Genomic DNA, 22,535 nt, shown 5'->3' with positions numbered 1-22,535 from the left:
TAAATGGTGACCGTTAAAAGTCTGATTCCCACGTACTTGGCCAAATATGGATATTATTTCAATTAGCAGGATAAATGAGGATCTGTCACGGGCCTCTTACTTCTGGGGTAAATAAAAGTATCATATGTAAAAAGTCCATTATGTTCAATGCATGTTTTTCCTCACATTAGATATCTGAATTGTACCTTGCAGCTCCCATAGACATTAGACTGTTGGGAGATCCTGCACAAATCTGTTGAATTGGAAAAAAAATCTTATTTCCTTTGGCTTTCTGTAGAGGTCTGCATTAAAGGGATCATCCGGGAAGTTTTTTAGTAGGGGCTGTAAATTGAAAAAAAAAAAAAGCAATACTTAACTATCCTTGCCACCGGCGATCCAGCTCTTGGGCTCCCGCGGCACTCCCGGAGGTTGTTTACATTCGTATAGCATTCGACAGCTGCAGCCAATCAGAGGGCTCAGCGGCCATATGTTGTATTTGTAACATTATGCCAGAAATATGATTCGTCACCACTGAGCCCCGCTAACCCCTCTGATTGGCTGCAGCGGTCACATTCTACGTGCATGTAAACAACAACTGGGAGTGCCGCCGGAGCGAGCACGCTGGGTCGCTGGGGCTAAGGATAGGTAAGTATAACTTTTTTGTTTAGGGACACCTCTTTGAAAAGGGAATGATAACACACAGCTGTCAATTTATTCATACATTTCTTGGAGGAGTAACAGAAGAACGGCCCAACATAGCGTTCTAACAAAAGATGCTCCAGAATTGTTATTTTATGGGAAATACAAATATTTACTAAAACAGACAAGTGAGAAGAAGTGATCGGTCCTCTTTAAGTGTGGTGAAATACGAACAAAAAAAATACAAAATTATCCTATTACCTTGGTAACTAATCCTTAGTTTATCTGAACAGTCACTCTCCTCTCTTCTATTTATTATGGTGTCAACCGCCCACATTTTCATGAAAAGAAATGACTTTGAAACCACTGTGGTATAAGTAATTGGTAGTCTTAACAGTCCTGCTGTGAAGTAAGTCTTTAAGTCTACTGCTTGCTACAAAACCCAGTTACATTGTTTGTGGTCAAGCTGAAATTTCATTAGCAGCAAATACAAGGACTGGTTTCTATCAGAAATCAATCTAGGAACCTAGTGCAAGAGGCAATACTATGGACCCAATGCTGACATTAGGCTCCGTCCATTAAGTAACTAGGTAATACATATATTAGATGTCTAAAAATATCCAAAAAATGCACTACTAAAAATTGCCAACATAACTTAGGCCTTGAAGAAAACGAAACCATATGAATACTTACATTCTTACATTAGACCTACACCATTTATAACATTTTAACTAAAGATGCAAAGACCCTCAGTGTTCACACGGCCCTAAAAAATGGTGCATTAATAACTTGCTGTCTCCCTGGTGCCAGGGTTCGGCATGTGGTGGAACGGGTGGACAAATTGCTGGGAGGGGCTGGTGATGATCCAGCTGTCGTGGTCCATGTCGGTACCAACGACAGAATAAATGGTAGGTGGAGGAGCCTTAAGAATAATTTTAAAGAACTAGACTACAAGCTGAAGGGAAGGACCTCCAAAGTAGTATTCTCAGGAATACTGCCTGTGCCATGCGCATCACAGGAAAGACAGCGGGAGCTCGGAGTTAAATGCATGGCTGAAGTCTTGGTGTAGAGGAGAAGGATTTGGGTTCCTAGAGCACTGGGCTGACTTTTCATTGGGGTACAAACTGTATTCTGCAGATGATTTGCACCTAAATGGAAGGGGGTCCGCTGTGCTGGGGGAGAGAATTCTAGCTGGGGTGGTGGAGTATTTAAACTAGGGCTGAGGAGGGAGGTCAATGTAGAAAAAAAAGGGGTAGCCAGGTTAGAGAGGGGTCAGACTATATTGGTGGGGGGAGAAACAGAATGTGGGGAGAGGACTAGACAACAAGATAAGGAGATCCTTTCGTTACAAAACATCAGTGTAAATAAAAAGGCCCAATTAATGTCAAATCACATTTCTGATAATAAAAGTGAAAAACTGACAGGCAAGTTAAAGTGTATGTTCACAAATGCCAGAAGTCTAGCAAGCAAAATGGGGGAGCTGGAGGCCTTGATACGGGAAGAAAATATAGATATAGTTGGTGTTGCTGAAACATGGCTGGACTCTTCACATGACTGGGCTGTAAATCTACAGGGTTTTACACTGTTTCGGAAAGACAGGACAAATAGGAAAGGTGGTGGTGTATGTCTGTATGTGAGAAGCGATATGAAGGCGAGTGTGAATGAGACAATAGTGGGTGATTACTTTGAGGAGGTTGAAACCTTGTGGGTGGAACTAGAAAGGGAGGTAAACACTGAAAAAATTACTTTTGGTGTAATCTATAGACCCCCCCAATATAACTGAGGAGATGGAAGTTCAGCTATATAAACAGATGGAGCGGGCTGCACAGGCGGGTACTGTAGTGATAATGGGAGATTTTAATTTCCGGGATATTAATTGGTGTCATGGTTCAGCTTCAACTGCAAAGGGGAGACATTTCCTCAACCTGTTGCAGGAAAATTTTATGGGCCAGTTTGTGGAAGACCCGACTAGAGGTGAAGCTCTGTTGGATCTGGTCATTTCTAATAATGCAAAGCTTGTTGGGAATGTCAATGTTCGTGAAAACCTCAGTAACAGTGATCATAATATAGTTACATTTTACCTATACTGTAAAAAACAAACGCAGGCTGGGAGGGCAAAAACATTTAATTTTAAGAAAGCCAATTTCCCCAGGATGAGGGCTGCAATTCAGGATATGGACTGGGAAGAACTAATGTCAAATAATGGAACAAATGATAAATGGGAGATTTTCAAATCTACTTTGGGTAATTATAGTGCAAAATTTATTCCTATAGGTAACAAGTATAAACGACTCAAATTAAACCCCACATGGCTTACACCTTCTGTGAAAGGGGCAATACACGACAAAAAAAGGGCATTTAAAAAATACAAATCTGAGGGAACATCTGCAGCCTTTGTAAAATATAAAGATCTTAATAAAATCTGTAAAAAGGTAATAAAATTAGAAAACATACAAAATGAAAGGCAGGTGGCCAAGGATAGTAAAACAAATACCAAAAAATTCTTCAAGTATATAAATGCTAAAAAGCCAAGGTCTGAACATGTAGGACCCCTAGATAATGGTAATGGGGAGTTGGTCACAGGGGATCAAGAGAAGGCAGAGTAACTAAATGGGTTCTTTAGCTCTGTATATACAACAGAAGAAAGAGCAGCTGATGTAGCCGGTGCCAGTGCTGTTAATATATCAGTTGATATTCTGAATTGGATGAATGTTGATATGGTCCAAGCTAAATAAAATAAAATAAATGTGCACAAGGCCCCGGGACTAGATGGGGTACACCCTAGAATTCTTAAAGAGCTTAGTTCAGTTATTTCTGTCCCCCTTTTCATAATATTCAGAGAATCTCTAGTGACTGGTATAGTGCCAAGGGACTGGCGCAGGGCAAATGTGGTGCCTATTTTCAAAAAGGGCTCTAGGTCTTCCCCGGGTAATTATAGACCAGTGAGCTTAACATCCATCGTGGGGAAAATGTTTGAGGGGCTATTGAGGGACTATATACAGGATTATGTGACAATAAATAGCATTATAAGTGACAGCCAGCACGGTTTTACTAAGGACAGAAGTTGTCAAACTAACCTAATCTGTTTTTATGAAGAGGTGAGCAGAAGTCTAGACAGAGGGGCCGCTGTGGATTTAGTGTTTTTGGACTTTGCAAAGGCATTTGACACTGTCCCCCATAGACGCTTAATGGGTAAATTAAGGACTATACGTTTAGAAAATATAGTTTGTAATTGGATAGAGAATTGGCTCAAGGACCGTATCCAGAGAGTTGTGGTCAATGATTCCTACTCTGAATCGTCCCCGGTAATAAGTGGTGTACCCCAGGGTTCAGTGCTGGGACCACTATTATTCAACTTATTTATTAATGATATAGAAGATGGGATTAATAGCACTATTTCTATTTTTGCAGATGACACCAAGCTATGTAATATAGTTCAGTCTATGGAAGATGTTCATGAATTGCAAGCGGATTTAAACAAACTAAGTGTTTGGGCGTCCACTTGGCAGATGAAGTTGAATGTAGATAAATATAAAGTTATGCATCTGGGTACCAACAACCTGCATGCATCATATGTCCTAGGGGGAGCTACACTGGTGGAGTCACTTGTTGAGAAGGATCTGGGTGTACTTGTAAATCATAAACTAAATAACAGCATGCAGTGTCAATCAGCTGCTTCAAAGGCCAGCAGGATATTGTCGTGTATTAAAAGAGGCATGGACTCACGGGACAGGGATGTAATATTGCCACTTTACAAAGCATTAGTGAGGCCTCATCTAGAATATGCAGTTCAGTTCTGGGCTCCAGTTCATAGAAAGGATGCCCTGGAGTTGGAAAAAATACAAAGAAGAGCAACGAAGCTAATTAGGGGCATGGGGAATTTAAGTTTAGATTAAGATTAAGATTAAAAGAATTAAACCTATTTAGCCTTGAAAAAAGACGACTAAGGGGGGACATGATTAACTTATATAAATATATTAATGGCACATACAAAAAATATGGTGAAATCCTGTTCCTTGTAAAACCCCCTCAAAAAACAAGGGGGCACTCCCTCCGTCTGGAGAAAAAAAGGTTCAAGCTGCAGAGGCGACAAGCCTTCTTTACCGTGAGAACTGTGAATCTATGGAATAGCCTACCGCAGGAGCTGGTCACAGCAGGGACAGTAGATGGCTTTAAAAAAGGGTTAGATAATTTCCTAGAACAAAAAAATATTAGCTCCTATGTGTAGAAATTTTTCCTTCCCTTTTCCCGTCCCTTGGTTGAACTTGATGGACATGTGTCTTTTTTCAGCCGTACTAACTATGTAACTATGATGTTGAGATTACTGTATATATTTTTAAAGTCTGATTCTATTGAATCAATTGAACACTTTGCAATTTATTTACAAAAGATTTCCAAAGCTTTTCTGTGTGGAAAAGTGACGGTGAGCTATAAAATGTATAACCTGGAATACCTCAGCAGCTGTGCTGTATATGGCACATGCTACAATAAGGCCTCATGTACACGACCGTAGAGGTGTGCACGGTCCGTGATTACGGTACAGACTGGATGCGGAGGTGTCAACCGTGGGCCGTCCGCAATCACGGACTGTATAATGACATGCCAAAATTTTTTTTGCAGTCCGGGCTTTGGGCAATGCCTGGACCATGGAAACCGTGGTGGTGTGCACTGGCCCATAGGATAACATGTGTTCTATAATATCCACAATTGCGGATAGTATGCACAAATGCACGGTCGTGTGTATGAGGACTTTGATTCTCCCCTATAGTACACCAGTATTGGTCAATGTGCTGTGATATCATAATGTGTTATTGTTGGTTTCCAATGTAATAGGGTATCTACGTTGTCACGGTTCACAGAAGAAACAGTTCAATGACAAATTGGACTTATAAATTGCAGAGGTTTTCCTACTAAAAAGCAATACTGAGCATTCTTGTAGCATCCTGTGAGGAATTTATTTCTTAAAATCCCCAATGACTAAAGATATTAGCGGAGATCACTATTTGGTTACTTAGCGTGGATGATGGTAGCTCCTTATTTTCAGATATTTAGTAGTTCACAGCCCAGAAATGTATGCTTTTCAGTAAATGTGTTTAGCAAAGTCTGATAAATAAGCTGGTATATTAATGAGGTGCTAAAGAAATTGGCGGAAAATACCATCTGGTGATAAGAAAATCCTAAACAGATAAAACATGTGAAACATTTTGCCTAGTGTACAAGACGCAAAATTGCCAGCATAAAGAGATACAACATCTTCTCGGATGTGCCATACCTTCTCTCTTTATTAAACATAGTGCAATCCAAAGTAACATTTTGACATATTATAGATAAATGTCAGACTCCTGTGGATTCTGTAACTTGGACCACCACCAATGTGCAAAGCAAAGGCATGCCAAATCCATTATTCACTAAAAAACATAGTAAACACACGGCCAATCAACCTGGAGCTAAACGTTTCCTTGCTTTGTTCTCTTGTGATCTGATGCCATTTTTAGATCTATATATATATATACATACATTGATCCAAATTCAGTTCAGTAGAACCGCTGCCCGTTCTACTGTTACAGCCTTAATGCAGACCCTAAAATGTGACGATATTATGGCCATCTCAAAGGCTGTGGTACATTATTTGCAGATTTTTTTTTGTGTATTTCCCACTAAAAATCTACAAACTACAGCACAATGCAAGTGAACCAGGTTCCATGGTATTTGTTTTATGATGGTTTTATTTTTGTTTGGTTTTTAAAAAAATACTTTTTGAGACATTTTTAGCAATCTAGTATGGTATATTATAGTATTAATTGCCTGATTTTACATGTGTTATTAATAAAGAGTATACTATTTTGTATTTTGTGTGTGCTACTTTTGGGGGGCTGGCTTTATAAAAAAAAAATGGGACCTTGGGCAAAAAATAAAGTAGGCCCTTCCTGCATTTGAAACTGCAAACGACTAGCACAGTATAATAAGAGTGTTAGTGATTCTGACTGAATGCTGTACAATTTACTAATCCAGATCTGTTAATTACAATAATTAATGTTCTGGATTAAGTTAGTTTAAATAATATTATCTTAAATTGTATTATGCTGCTGTTTTGGTTTAGAGGCATTATGGACAGTGTGTACATAATAAATTATATTATAATTTTTTTTTTAAATTATAATCTGTATAAATAGATTGAAAGAATGACACTCGCTGAAATTTACCATGGAGCATGTGGTTGCTGTAGAAAAACATGCAGCACAGTTCACAGGTCACGGTTTTGGTTTGCATATTTGTTTCTTTGTAAGGTTAGTTCACATGTAGCATAAATACTGCGGATTTTCCACAATTTCATTGCGGAAAATCCACAGCGTAATACAGTAGCAGCAGAACGGATGAGATTTGAACAAATAAATTGACCTGTGGTGCGTTTTTTAATCTGCAACATGTCAATTTCTGTTGCAGAATCGCTGGTTTTCTGTTGCAGATTTTTCCCATTGAATTCAATAGGGGAGGTAAAATCCACAACAAATAGCAGATGTTGCGATTTTTGTAGGGGAAAAGCTGCAACTCCGCCTCAAAAGTTGCAAGTCAGAAAAAAAAAGTTATACTTACCCATATCTCTTTGCTTCTGCGTCCAGCCCGGCCTCCATGGGTGATGTTTCATCCCATGTGACTGCTGCAGCCAATCACAGGCTGCCGCGGTCACATGGGAAAAACATCATCCCAGGAGGCCGGGCTGCAGGACGTTAGACGGATGCGTCGCTATTTTTACTTTGTTTTTTATGACTCATTTTCTAGATTAGTTTAATTAGTTAGTTTAATTAATTAGTTTAATCCATGTTTTTATTTTTATTGAGTAGACAAATCATTAAAAAATGTTTATATATATTTATCTATATTATATGTCTATAGATATAAACTGTACAGCTCTGTAACAATTAGTCTTCTTCTCTCTCAATCAGCCTGGATCATTACGAGAGGAGAGTGAAGGGGGCTATAAGGCTATATTCACACGAAGTGGAAAAAAAAGACAGTTAAAAATGGATCAACTGTCAGTTTTTCATGGCTGTTTTGCATCAGTATGTCTCAAAATTTGAATTAATTTCCCGGCCGTCTGACTGTTTTTAACCGTCACTTCCCATACGTTTTTTTATGGCCGTTAAAAAAAAGGATAAACATTATTCGTTTGGTGTTTTCAGGGGGTTTGGACAAAAAAACCTCAGTGCTCATGCAGATAGTGCCACATTGCCCACTGTAAATAGTGCCCATTGTAGATAGTGCCACAGTGCCCACATAGTGCCCAGTTTTCACTGTAGATAGTGCCCACATAGTGCCACACACAGTGCCCATGTAGGTAGTACCCATATAGTGCCACACCCACGCTGTAGATAGTGCCACACCCTCTGTAGATAGCACCATCCCCCCTGTAGATAGCACCACCTAAGCTACCTCTAGGAGTGGAATTCCTGGTCACAGCGCTTTGGACGGAGGTTCCGCTCCTAGAGGGAGCCCCTGATGTCTCCGTCCATATAGGGGGTTTCCACTCCTATAGGGAGTTTAGATGATGCCATCTACAGGGGGGGAATAGTTTTATTAACAGGGGGAGGGTGCTATCTACAGGGGGGGGTGCTATATATAGGGGGTGCTATCTACAGAAGGGGTGATGCTATATGTAAAGGGGTGACGATATATGGAGGGGGTGGCACTATCTACATGGGGGTGCTATCTACATGAGCGGTGGCACTATCTACAGGGGGTGGCACTATCTACAGGGGGGTGGTGCTATTTACAAGGGGGTGGAGAGACGTCAGGGGCTCCCTCTAGGAGCAGAGTCCCTGGCCAGAGTGCACTGACTGGGGATACTGCCCCTAGAGGGAGCTTAGGTGGCGCTATCTACAATGGGGTTGCGTGTGGCACTATCTACAGGGGGTTGTATTTCGGGGATCTCAAAGCCCTGGTAGACATGAGTGTGCAGTGCTGCTCACACTGAAGCAGCACTGCACTCATTAAACCCCGTTCCAGGCTGCCAACGTTTATATACGTGACAACTGCATGGGGCATCAGCAGTTGGAACATATATTGCCATATGGCAGTCGTGAAGAGGTTAAAGAGGCATTGGGGAATATTTAATAAGCAAAATGCGCTTGAATTTTGACTCCATTTGCGCCATAACAACTGCCAGATTTATGATGTATTTTAGACCCTTTTTGCGCCTCACTAGACGGTTTTGAAAAGGGTCTAGAAAAGGGGTGTGGCTTAAATGCACCTAAGAGGGACAAAAGTTTGGCATAAAAAAAATGGTCTAAAGTAAGCTAACCACAGTTGGTGTAAGGAAGAGAAAAGTGTTTACCATGTAAAGCAAAATTTGACACATTTCTTATAGAGCGTTCAAAACTGATAAATTTGGCGCATCTTCTGCCTGCCTGGTCTAGTTTTAAGCTGTCTAAGCTTAAAGTATTAATAAATCTGCTCCATTATGTGGATCCATATCACCTTAGATATCAACGTTTAGTTTACCGTGGTCATTTGTAGTACCTCCCATTTTATATCAAAGAGCCATTTTTTTCACATATATCTATACACCTGAATAGTTTTTCAAAAATTTTTCAATAAAGACATTCTTTCAAATTAAAATTTTTATGATATGTTAATGACCTGGCCATTTTTTAAGTTTTTCCATCGTCGCATTCCAAGAGCTATAACGTTTTTATTTTTGCGTCGACATAGCTGTATAAGGTCTTGTTTTTTGCGGGACAAGTTGTACTTTTCAATAGCACCATTTTGGGGGACATATTATTTATTGATTAACTTTTATTAACTTTTATTTGGGGGGAAATAGAAAAAAACCTGAAATTTTGCCACTCTTTTTCGCGTCTTAAATCTACGCCGTTTACCGTGTGATATAAATAACACAATAACTTTATTCAGCGGGTTGTTACGATTGCAACGATACCAAATTTGTATAGTTTTTGTATGTTTTACTACTTTTACACAGTAAAAACGCTTTTTTTCGTCTCCATATTTGAAGAGCCGTAACGTTTTTATTTTTTCGCCGATGCGGTTGTATGAGGGCTTTTTTTTTGCGGGAAGACTTGTAGTTTTTATTGGTACCATTTTGGAGTAGATGCGACTTTTTGATCACTTTTTATCACATTTTTTTAAAGTCAGGATTCACAGAAAACAGCAATTTTTCCATCGTTTTTTATTACATTTTTTTACGGCGTTCACCGTGCGGGTTAAATAATGTAATAGATTTATAGTCGGGGTCGTTACTGACGTGGCGATACCAAATATGTGTAACTTTTTTACTTTATTTTGTTTTTTTAATAGTAAAGCAGTTTGTAAGGGGAAAAGCTGGGTTTTTCATTTTTTTTCAAATTTTTTTTCATTAACTTTATTAAACTTTTTTTTTCACTTTTTTACTAGTCCCATTAGGGGACTATAATATGCGATTCTGCGATCGCATTTATAATACACTGCAATACTTTTGTATTGCAGTGTATTACTGCCTGTCCGTTTAACACGGACAGGCATCTGCTAGGTCATGCCTGCGGCATGATCTAGCAGGCATTCACTCCAGGCAGACCTGGGGGCCTTTATTAGACCCCCGGCTGCCATTGGAGACACAGACACTCGGCGATCGTATCGCCGGGTGTCGGTGGGAGAGAGAGGGAGCTCCCTCCCTCTCTCCAAAACCACTCAGATGCGGTGCTCGCTATTGAGCACCGCATCTGAGTGGTTAAACGGGTGAGATCGATACTAATATCGATCTCACCCGGCAGAGCAGGGATGCCCCCAGCCCTCAGCTACCTCTAGCAGCTGAGAGCAGGGAGATTTGACAGCTCCCTGCTCTGTAAACTTATTCCGATGCCGCGACGTAAAAAGTCTATGGCATCTGAATAAGGCCCGTTAGTAACCGACGTAGAAACACGATGGGCCGGTCACTAACTGGTTAATAAAATAACAATTTCCCCTTTGAAAAAATAAACAAAACATTTTTCATTAAAATAATATACCTTTTTTTAAACTTATAAGAAAAAAAATAGATATATGCTACTGCCGAAATCGTAACAACCCGTAGAATAAAGTTAACATATAATTTATTCTACAATGACGTAAAGAAAAAAAAAGAGAAAAATAATAATAATGGCGGAATTGCAGGGTTTTTTACATTCCCTCCGAAAAAAAATGTTATAAACGTTAAACCACAAATTATATGTACCCTAAAATTGTGTCAATAAAAACTTGTCCCGCAAAAAATAAGCCCTCAAACTATTGTTGACGGAAAAATAAAAAGTTAGAGCGAAATCATTCGTTCCTGAAGGCCCAAAATAGGCTCGCCTTAGGGGTTAAAGAGCATCGGTTAAGTTTTGGCCAGTAAAGTACACACACAATTAATGAATCATGGGTTGTAGGCAGGGATATGTAGGTCAGACAGGAGTCATGGTGTCGACTGAATTATAGGTGGGAATAAAATACTGTGGCATCAGCATGGGGTGAGATGATCAGAAATTTCAGAAAAAACTTGGAGGTACATTAGAAGCTCCCTACTTTGATCAGAGATAAGTGGTCAGCCTAACCTTTTGCCAACTTGTATGTCATTCTGTAGTTATTTGTATGTGTAGAAATACTAAAAAGCAAATAGTGTTTCAACTTTTATTTAACAGCTGGGCAAAATACACTTTTATATTCCCTTGTATCTATGACAATGAGATCCAAAAATGTATCACACTTTTTTTTCTACAGTTAAATACATATAGGAAAGAGATCCACGTTACCATAGTGACTGAACAGATTTTTAAAATTAGCAGCTTAAAGAATTTCATGAGGATTGAAGGTTAAGAGTTTTTGTAAAAAAAAAAAAAAAGTGCTGAAGATATAAAGAACAAATATCTGGGAAATCAAAACACTTTACAATGCATAGCAGACACTTGGTATCATTATTTGTTTACATATGTTTTGTTAAGGTTATAGGTTAATTTTAGACTTTCTCGAATCCATCACATACCTGTCCAGTGAAATACAGCAGAGATGGAGGATGGAAGCAGTTGTCAGAAGAACATCGAGTGATGTACGTACCAGACAGAACATTTCCCCATAAATCCACTTGTCTTGTACTAACTCTATGGCTCCAAATGGCATCACCAGTACGGATACCAGCAAGTCAGCAAAAGAGAGTGACACAATGAAGTAATTGGTTTTGATTTTCCTGTGAATAAAATTCAAGAAGCGACATTTTAGTATTGCTATAGTAGAGCGATTACATAATTGATTTCTAAAGTGATCACATGGGTCATGGGAAATTAGAAACATTAGATCTTGGTCATGAATGTTAACGTATCGGCATTGCCCACATTTGGGGAAAAGAAAAAAGAAAACCACCTGGTACAGCCATTTGCTATAATATACATGTTTAGACATCATGCTTAAGAAAAAAAAGGAACAGTCTTACCAACAATTCCTTATTGAGCACTACAATAAGACTCATCAGGGACAACCCCACCAGGAACCTGATCCCTTAAACAAGCCATATACAGTTAGCCCTACCACTTTGTCTCGACACCTTTCCACCAACGCATGTAGCTGGAATAATCAGGGGATCCAGGGAAGGAGAATAGGCAGATTCAGCAAGGAGCCTGTCGTTTAGTTCAAAGTAGCCATGGGCTGTGTTGTGCGTATGGCAGCATCATCCTAAGCCTTGCATGTGGTCCATTAAATGCACAGGTTTGCCTAACTTCCGGTACCTGTGAGTGACATCAACTCACGACATCATGTTCGTAATGGCGGGCCTGGACACAGAATTGCTGGGCAACGTGCTGTGCCTGTCAGCGTCACACTCCTGGGGTTTGCCCAATCGCAAGAAGTTGCTGAGCAACACAAGCCGACCATCGCTTCTGCACTTTGTGTTGTATTATACTAGACAGCATAGCTTGTCATGGGTTTCGCTGGCATTCGGCACCAAACGCAAAGCCCCAAAGAAAGATACTAAGGCTGGGTTCACACGACCACATTAACGTCCGTAATGGACGGACGTATTTCGGCCGGAAGTCCCGGACCGAACTCAGTGCAGGGAGCCGGGCTCCTAGCATCATAATTATGTACGATGCTAGGAGTCCCTGCCTCGCTGCAGGACAACTGTCCCGTACTGTAATCATGTTTTCAGTACGGAACAGTAGTTCCACGGAGAGGCAGGGACTCCTAGCATCGTACATAACTATGATGCTAGGAGCCCGGCTCCCTGCACTGAGTTCGGTCCGGGACTTCCGCCTGAAATACGTCCGTCCATTACGGACGTTAATGTGCTCGTGTGAACTCAGCCTAACTCTGATAAGATACCTTGGTATTGTCCACTGCATTTAGAGACAAGCTACCTTCTGAGTTTGGTCAAGAACGCTAGCGAAACCCATGACAAAATATGCTGAATAGCATAATATATACAACTGCATATGATGTTTAAATACTGATATTGTAGCTATCCCTTAACGTTTAAAAGTGAGTGAACCTAATTTGTTTTTTCCTTTTCCCCACGTACACTTGCACTTATGTTTTATTATGACTATACTTTCTTAGGTTTGTTATATGTATCATTATTAAAAGTTACATTTTATACTGCATTTCATTCACCCCCTCAGTACTTTGTTGACATTCGGTGAAGCTTTTGTGGCTTGTACTATAACAACTCCATAATTGGTTGTTTACTCATTTATTATAAAAAAAGGTCTCCTTTCAGAAAAAGCGCCGTTCAATTGAATAAGGATGAGCTGCAGTATCAGATATTAAAGCTCAGTAACTGGCTGTTGCACATGCTATTAAGGGTGCAGTCAAATGCAGAAGATTTATTTGCAGAAATTTCTGTGATTGAAAATCAGATCCATTCATCTGAATGGAACTTGTAGAAATCCATGCAGCTGCTGCAGAAACAACCACATTCAGATGAATGGAACAGATTTTCATTTACAGAAATTTCTGCAACAAAATATTCAATATTCAAACCATTAATGCTAATCTAATAGTATACCTGATGTATATCAGCTTTGTAAGTTACTTACTCCTAAAATGTAGCCGTTTTATCCATGCAAATTCTATATGACGTTACTACCTTCCTGTAATCTGCTGCCCACCCCGTTATCAAGCAAAATCCATCTAGTTACAGAGCAGAGGTGACGAATTGCAAAAAGTGGGGGTGTAGCTTTTTATAGCCTGCCCATAGAAGTATATGGAGAGGGGAGGAGAAGTAGAATTAGAAAGAGAGAGACAAATGCTGCAGCTGCTGGTCAGTGCTTGATTCTCTGCTACACTGCTCATTACTGCTGTGTGAACCCTTACATGCTGCTGCTGCTGCTTCAATACATGTGATAGATCTAGTAGAACAGGATTCTCCACTATGTGTGCAGTGTATAGAAGACATGATAGCAGTTAGGCTCCACCCACTAGCTCAGAGAAAACAGAGTACTAGAGATAGAGCCTGCAGAGGGGAAAACTGCTAAAAATGTAGAATACAAGACATACAATGGCCAGAAATAGTGTTATTCCTCATGTACACTGATATGACAGGTTATTCTGAAAAGAGACCTGAAAAATTCGGTACACTTTAATCCCCTAATTCTCTAGTAGTTGTCATGCCAAATCAGAAGGTAAAATGCATCTTCCCCTGGCATATATGTCCTATCACTCAAAAATGTACTATTAATAACTCTTTGTGAACTTCAGGTACCATACATCTTGCATTAGTTAGATGCTTTACCCAGTGACACCTATGCAAATTTAATTTGTGTTATACAGGAATCTTGATTGTAGAAGGTCAGCGATCTGTGCAGATCTGAATATTTTTTTTGTATTCGCTAAAATTTTTGGTGGGGTGAGTACATAATTTATATATACCTCTATTTTATTTCCAGGCACAGGTCAGCATGGGAGACATTATCTGTCACATAGAACACTAACCTAATAAGAGTTGGAAATAACTTGATATCTGGATTGCTTTCATAGCAGCCTGTTGAAACATTAACTCTTCACTTCGCAAATCTACTGGCAGGAAACTTTGCTTTTACATTGGTAGGACTAGTACAGTATACAACTTTGACTGCCTGACCTGAGTCATGAATATGGGATATGAATGACTGTCTCTCTAACATGAGTACTTCTTACATATATTGCAAATTATTTATTGCATATCAGTTATACAGGATGGTCCATGGTAAATATAACCGTTTCCCTTGTATGATTTGTATAGAATAATGGATAATAGAAGAATTACATACATACCCGTTACAGGAGATGCCATAAGTAGTTTCTGCCAATGGCTATGCAAAGTTGTGCCCATCTTATCATGTTTATGAACACCTTCTGCAACACCACACATTTAATATTTCAGACATTAATTTTTACTTGCTGTTCCAATTCAGCCACTGTCTAGGCATTCGTTTCATAAACCATACTTTTATGGTAACCACACAGATATAAGTAGTACACCGTTAGGTCTGGTGACATCACTTTACTCACCGTACGTTCTTTTGTGACTGTTGCATGAACTCAGCACAGGCATGTGTGAAACATATGGCAAACAGTTTTGTTGAATGACCAATCCTAACGCCCGTAATCAGTTAACTGTGCAAAGAATTGATTGAAGATGTCCATATACACAAATGTGTTAACATTTTCATCAAAGAATATTGGACGCACAATCCGCATACTCATTACCACGCACCAAACTCAGAATTTTGGATCGTGAATTGGTGTGAATTTTCTGCATGCCAGTAGCTGTTGCTCTGCACATTAACAAACCCGGTCAGATGGAATAATTCTTCATCATAATGTATTGCAACCGGTCCAAATGGCCGTCTACGATCATATCCAGTAGCCAATTGTAATATGCCACACGCTTCTGTTTACTCACCTCCTTTAACGCTTGCACAACTGACACTTGGTATGGCTTCAGGTGAAGCGGTTTCAGTACACGTCGACATGTTATTCAACTGACGTGCGCCTGCTGGGATAATTTTGTGACTATTTCCTGAGGATTCTCATAATCCTCTTTTAGATGTCTGCAACAACGCCAGGTGTCTGAACATGTGGTGGTCATTTTTTTGCACCGACCATGGATTCTGTATTACGCCACTTTCACACCAAGCAGACCATGTTTACTGCTTTTTGCTGGAAAGGAAGGGTTTGAAAATTGACCAGCAAACAGGCCTTCACTATCGCAATTATTTGTTGAATCGAATAGGACATGTCTGACACACTCACACGCAAAACTACTGCCCTGCGAAAGAGTACAACTCGAGGGATACGGTGGGCCTCATTCATTTCTTAAACTGCTTTGGTAAAATGAAAGCTGAACTTTGGTTGTTATGGGCAACAAAGAAAGTTTTACTATAAAACAGTTTTGCGGAAAGAGGCCCGATAAGTACTATCCTGTGCAAACTACACAAGGGAAACAGGGGTCTGTTTTTTGTGGCCCACCCTGTAATGAATCAAGTGCACATAAAAGTCTTCTTAGTATTTTAGTAAATAAAACTGCATAAATCTTCTAGGACTTCTCTACTAATAAACAATTAAGTTTTTTTGAAAATATCGGCAATTGTACAGAGATCACAATTTCATTATATTGCTTCCAATAATCCTGACTAGTGTCAAGCTGAGAAACCAGCAGAGAGAAAAAAGCAGCCAAAGGCTAATTTCTATGATATATTTATCTAAAATTAAAGACAGGGTCGGGTCTTTATATAATGAGCCTGTAAGAATATGACAGTGAATTTCTTAGCTCTAATTAGTGGTTGTATTTCTCTAGAGGAGAAGGTGCTTTGTGGTTCAGGAAATGGATAGACATTGGTTTCTTAAATCACATACTGTAAAGATGATCTGAGTCAGGGCTGGCTCTGCTGCAATCATTGTCCTATATCTAGATAACCAGGAATGAAAACCGGTTTCTCGTAGGAAAATTTTTTTGCTTTTATTTCCTTTAGGTTAATGATTCCTATATGGCTCTCCCAAATGCAACGCCATTACACCTATCAAGTGCTTGCCGTTCTGTAGTGTTAAGAATTGCAGTGCTGTAAAGACAGGATTCCTATTAATATGTCATAAGACAAGGAGTCCTGTTCCAAGAAGTTCCAACAAATTTCTATACGTAGCAAAGCCTATAAGGAGGAGGGAGGGGGGGGGGCTGTTTTAACAAAGAAAACTGCAAAAGTGTAACAGACTAGCATGGCTAAAAAGTGCATCCCCATCTGAAAATATTACCTATAAAATCTTAGTTTTGACTTACCTCAGCTGTCTATCTCTGCATACTGCCACCATTACTAGAAGGTTACCCAGAATGGTCATCAGGATGACTGTTGAGATGAAGGTGATGAGAACTATCTTCTCCCCCACACCGAATCCCTCTTGTGCTCTATTAGGAAGCGAAAAACAAATTGGCAAAATTAAGTGTGGCACAGATTGGTGAAAATGTTTATAGAATATTGTTTATCTATACAGAAAAATAAAAACCTTTAACCCCTTAGTGACCAGCCTATTTTAGGTCCTAATGACCAAGCTATCTTTTTCATTTCTCTATAGTCGCATTCAAAGAGCTATAACTTTTTTATTTTTCAGTCGACATAGCTGTATGAGCACTTGTTTTTTGCAGGATTAGTTGTACTTTTTAATGGCACTATTTTGGGGTACATATCATTTTTTGATTAACTTTTATTAACTTTTTTTGGGGGGAACTGGGCGGCATAAATAGCACGTTACCTTTATTCTATGGGTCGGTACAATTACGACAATACCACACATGTATAGGTTTTTTCACACCTTACATATTACATATAACCTGATGTACTCCTCACAGATTACATACACCCTGATGTACTCCTCACAGATTACATATACCCTTATGTACTCCTTACAGATTACATATACCCTGATCTACTCCGCACAGCTTACATATTTCCCTGATGTACTCCGCACAGTTTACATATACCCTGATGTACTCCACATAGATTAAATATGCCCCCACATTATCAGCTGAAATACTTGTAAAACCCCAAACAAAACTACTACCAAGCAAAATCTGCCCTACAGAAGCCAAATGGCGGTCCTTCTGAGCCGGACAGTGTGCTTTTTCTCCTTTATCCCTTGTGAAAATGAAAAAATGTAACTTTTTAGTGGAAAAAATGTTGATATTAATTTTACGACCTAATTCCAATAAATTCTGCAAAAGACCTGTGGGTTCTAAATGCTCAATATCACTAGTTAGATTCCTTAAGGTGTGTATTTTTCCAAATGGGGTCACTTTTGGGGGTCTCCTACTGTTTTGGCTCCGCAGGGGCTTTTGAAATTTGACATGGCATCTGAAAACCATTCCAGCTAAATTTGAGCTCCAAATGGTGCTCCTTCCCTTTTGAGGCCTGCAGTGTGTCCAAACAGCAATTTATGACCACTTATAGGGTATTGCCGTATTCGGGAGAAATTGCTTTTCAAATGTTGGGGTGCTTTTTCTCCTTTATTACTTGTAAAAATGTAAAATGTCCACCTTTTATTGGAAAAAATTTAGCTTTTCAATTTCATGGCATAATTCCACTAAATTCTGCATAAATCCTGTGGGGTTAAAATGCTCATTATACCCCTCGATAAATTCATTTAGGGGTGTAGTCTCCCAAATGGGGTCACTTTTGGGAGGTTTCTCCTGATTTGGTCCCGCAGGGGCTTTGCAAATGTGACATGGCGCCACAAACCATTCCAGCAAAATTTGAGCTCCAAAAGCCAAATGGTGCTCCTTCCCTTCTAAGCCCTGCCGTGGGTCCGAACAGCAGTTTATTGCCACATATGAGGTATTGCTGGGTTCAGAAGAGGTTGCTTTACAAATGTTGGGGTGCTTTTTCTCTGTTTTATTGGGAAAAATTTAGATGTTCATTTTCTCTGCCTCATTCCACTAAATTCAGCAAAATACCTGTGGGGTCAAAATGTCCACTATACCACTTGATAAATTCCTTGAGGGGCATAGTTTTCTAAATGGTGTCTTTTTGGGAGTGTTTCCACTGTTTTGGCCCCATAAGACCTCTTCAAACCTGACATGGTGCTTAAAATGTATTTTAATAAAAAGAAGGCCACAAAATCCTATAGGTGCTCCTTTGCTTCTGAAGCCTGTGTTTCAGTCCATTAGCACACTGGGCCCACATGTGGGATATTGTGGCAGAATTTGGGCAATAAATATTGAGTTGCGTTTCTCTGGTAAAACCCTGTGTTACAGAAAAAAAAAGGATTAAATATATTGTATTGTGTGGGCCCCTTAAAGCCACTTCACAACAATCTCAGAATCGCTTGGATAGGTAAAAGCATTCCAAAGCTATTGCCACATAAAGTGACATGTCAGATTTTAAAAAATCGGCTTCGTCTTTAAGGCTGCCTAATAGAATTGAATGTCTTTTGTCCATATAGTGTATAGATGGTAGAAGGGACGGAATATTATACCATTTTCTTCAGCAGCCCAGGCTTAACGGAGGCCTTAATTTTCCCAATATCAAATTATACAACTTGGAAGCCCAAGCCAAATATATCATGAACTGTATTCAGTCTTATGCATTTCACACTGATGCAGCCCTCGACCAAGCTTTCCTTTCAAATATTTTCCTATTAAACTTATAAAACATGCCATTTACATCTTTACCTCTGGTAGTTGGGTTAAACTTCTTATTAATCACGACATGGCGTGCATGGAATAAAATAAGAACTCTTAAGCGCTTTTACCCTCATTATACAACATCTCTTTCTCTTACGAATGAAACTCAACTCCAACAAGTTGAATACCATCAAGTACTGTATTTCAGTGATGGAAAAGAAACTGACTTGTTTTTGTACACCAAATGTTGAAACATTCAAAAAAGAAGGCCCTTACACTTTCTGAGCTTCAAGAGAAATTCACGCTGTCATGATGGGTGCGTGGATCCACTGGGCTGTACCGCCGTAGCAGGATAGCAGCTGGCCAACTGGATACCAAGTCAAAGTCTATAGTTCGAATAATGGTACCTGTGGTAACTTCAGACAGTAGTGATGGTAGGCTCGGATGGGACCTTGGCAGCAGGCAGACACCAGGCGTGGTGTAACACGGAAGGCGTAGTATACGGCACAACACGACTCCAACTCTCAATGGCACAGAAACAAGGTAGCACGCGATACAGGTAGCAGGTACGAGAACACTGGGAACTGGAAAACACTAAGGGACCATTTGCAAAGACTAACAAGGGTAAACACAACAACGCTTAGGCTATGAAGAAAGGGGCAGGGCCCTTCTTGTAGTCCAGGGTGATCATGGGCTAATTTGATACACAATTCAGGTGCGCACGCTGGCCCTTTAAGCCCGGGCACGAGCGTGCGCGCGCACCCTACGAGACACAGCAGAGTAAAGCGGAAGTGAGCGCTGGCGTCTTCTGAGAAGGAGATACAGGCCAGCGCTCACTGATCCATGGCTGTGGCCATCGGGCGGTGAGTAATCCCGACAGTCCGCGGCCATGGGTGTCACAGTATCCCCCCTCTTACGTCCCCTCATCTTGGTGCCAGAGCAGGAGAGAAACTTCTTCCGTAGGGTAGGAGAATTGAGGTTCTCCTTTGGCTCCCAGGACCGCTCTTCTGGACCAAACCCCCTCCAATCCACCAAATAAAAAGTTCTTCCTCCTACTTTCTTGGTGTCCAGGATCTCCTTAACCTCGAATGTATGCGATGAACCGCTGGGGGCAACTGCAGGACTAGGAATCTTGATGTAGCGGTTCAGGACCACAGGCTTCAGGAGGGAGACTTGGAAGCAGTTCGGGATTTTGAGGGTAGGAGGCAGCCGAAGCTTATAGGAGACAGGGTTGATCTGCTAAGATAATCTTGAAGGGTCCGAGGAACCTGGGAGCAAACTTGTATGATGGCACGCTCAGCCGGATATTTCTAGATGACAGCCAGAGCTTGGTACCTGGAAGAAACTGGGGAGGTTCTCTTCTCCTTGTGCCCGCCTTTCGTTTCATGCGGTCGACCTCCAGTAAATGGAGAATCGGTCTTGCTGCCAGACCTGCAGGTAGTCCCTGAAAGCAGAATCAACTGTGGGCACCTCGGACGTAACGGACACCGGGAGAGGAATTTGTGGGTGTTGGCCGTAGACTAGGAAGAACGGTACTTGTGGACTTGCTTGTATGGTTATTATACGAGAACTCGGCCCAAGAAAGCAGCTGCACCCAGTCATCAGCCTGCCTGGAGATGAAGTGTCGTAGGTAGTTCTCCATGATCTGATTGATCCTCTCGACTTGACCATTGGACTGGGGATGGTAGGCTGAGGAAAAGTCCAACTTTACATCAAGGAGTTTACAGAGGGCTCTCCAGAACTTTGAGGTGAACTGAACCCCTCAATCCGACACGATATCCCGAGGTAAGCCGTGCAGGCGGAAGATGTGTTGGATGAAGAGGTTGGCCAGTCGAGAAGAAGAAGGTAAAAATCAGTCCATCACCAGACCGTACTGAATCCAGCAGAGGGAGGTAGGTCTGTAACAAAGTCCATTGCTATATGCTGCCAGGGAGCATTGGGCACAGGCAGCGGCTGGAGCAGGCCAGCAGGTTTGGAGATGAGCAAACTTGTTAGCCGCCCACACCGTGCAGGATGAAACAAAGTCCATGATGTCTTTGGGCAGCGTGGACCACCATAAATGACGGACAATCCGGTCTCGGGTCTTACGGACACCCACATGACCTGCCAGTTTGGAGTTGTGTCCCAAACTGAGGATTCTCCCTCTGTTTGCCAGGCGCACAAAAGCACTCCCCGGAGGGATGTCTCTAACTTGCAGGGGTTTGTCAGAGATAATGCAGGACGGATCAATAATATTTTGTGGAGACTCCATGGTGTCTTCTGTCTCAAACTAACTGGACAAGGCATCGGCCCTCACATTCTTGCAAGAAACTTTAATTTGAGTTTTGTTGTGCTATATATTAAGTTTTCCCGCTGCATTGAACTATCAGGGTTAAAGTTAAGATTGCTCTATCTGTACAATACAGTACCTCAATTTCTGCATTGATTACTAAGTCACATTATCATCAAAGTCACACTTCTAGACAAACACAATCTTTAAAACTAATAACACACCAACAATTGCACTGTTCATGTCTCTAATTGAGCACATTCAATAAACATCCACAGAGAAGGGAGCAGGGAGGTTGCTCTGAAAGCCGAAGGCCTAGTGAAGACCTCCAGGTCTGCATTCTGTGTCTTACTATTAAGCCTTTCTAGAGCATTTCATAGAAAAAAGGCAAAACACTGCAATACACAAGTATTACAGTGTATTGCATGAGTGATCGAACGATTGCATAGTGAAGTCCCCTATGGGGAACAAAAAAAAGGAAAAACAATGCTTATTAAAAAACAATGCCTATTAAAAATAATAATAAATAAGTTAAAGTTAAAACAAAATTTTTTCCCATTTTCACATAAAAAATACAAACAATAAAAAAAACATAACTAGCATCACCATGTCTGTAAAAGTCCAAACTATTACAATATCCCATCATTTAACCCACAGGATGAAGCAGTAAAAGAAAAAGAAAAGGAGTTACTGTTTTATTGGCAACTAACTTTCCCCAAAAATTGTAATGTAAAGTAAAGTGATTAAAAAATCCTGTTCAGGTTGCTCCAATTGCACAACGGGCAATCCTGAAAGAGGTAAGAACACAAGTTTAACATACCTACTAAAGAATCTATAAACTGCAAAAATCTCCGTTCATGTGTCCACTATTACAAAAACACTGAACAAGAATTGTGTTTATGGAAACATGCCACAAAATAAGCCGCTGCTGTCCAAAAAAAACATTGCCTGTCTCAAGTTTGCCTAAGACCATCTGAATGTTCCACAATGCTTCTGGGAAAGTAAGCTATGGACAGAAGTATAACTTTTTAGCACAAATGCACAGCGCTATGTTTAGAGCAG

General features: G+C 40.4%; 1 protein-coding gene across 3 annotated transcripts in view; it reads right to left on the bottom strand.

The window, feature by feature from the left end:
- Positions 1 to 22,535, bottom strand: part of HTR4 (5-hydroxytryptamine receptor 4) — a 497,831-nt gene that overhangs the window by 200,531 nt on the left and 274,765 nt on the right. For all 3 annotated transcript variants that reach the window (XM_075856614.1, XM_075856616.1, XM_075856615.1), the window contains exons 3-4: positions 16,868 to 16,993; positions 11,609 to 11,809 (exon numbers count right to left, since the gene is read on the bottom strand). In XM_075856614.1, the coding sequence (XP_075712729.1) occupies positions 11,609 to 11,809; positions 16,868 to 16,993 (327 nt within the window). The remainder of the gene's footprint in view (positions 1 to 11,608; positions 11,810 to 16,867; positions 16,994 to 22,535) is intronic.

The sequence above is a fragment of the Rhinoderma darwinii genome, chromosome 3 (assembly GCF_050947455.1).
Source record: "Rhinoderma darwinii isolate aRhiDar2 chromosome 3, aRhiDar2.hap1, whole genome shotgun sequence".
Lineage (NCBI taxonomy): Eukaryota > Metazoa > Chordata > Amphibia > Anura > Rhinodermatidae > Rhinoderma > Rhinoderma darwinii.
Note: the sequence above shows the minus strand (reverse complement) of the source record. Positions and strands in the feature narration are given on the sequence as shown.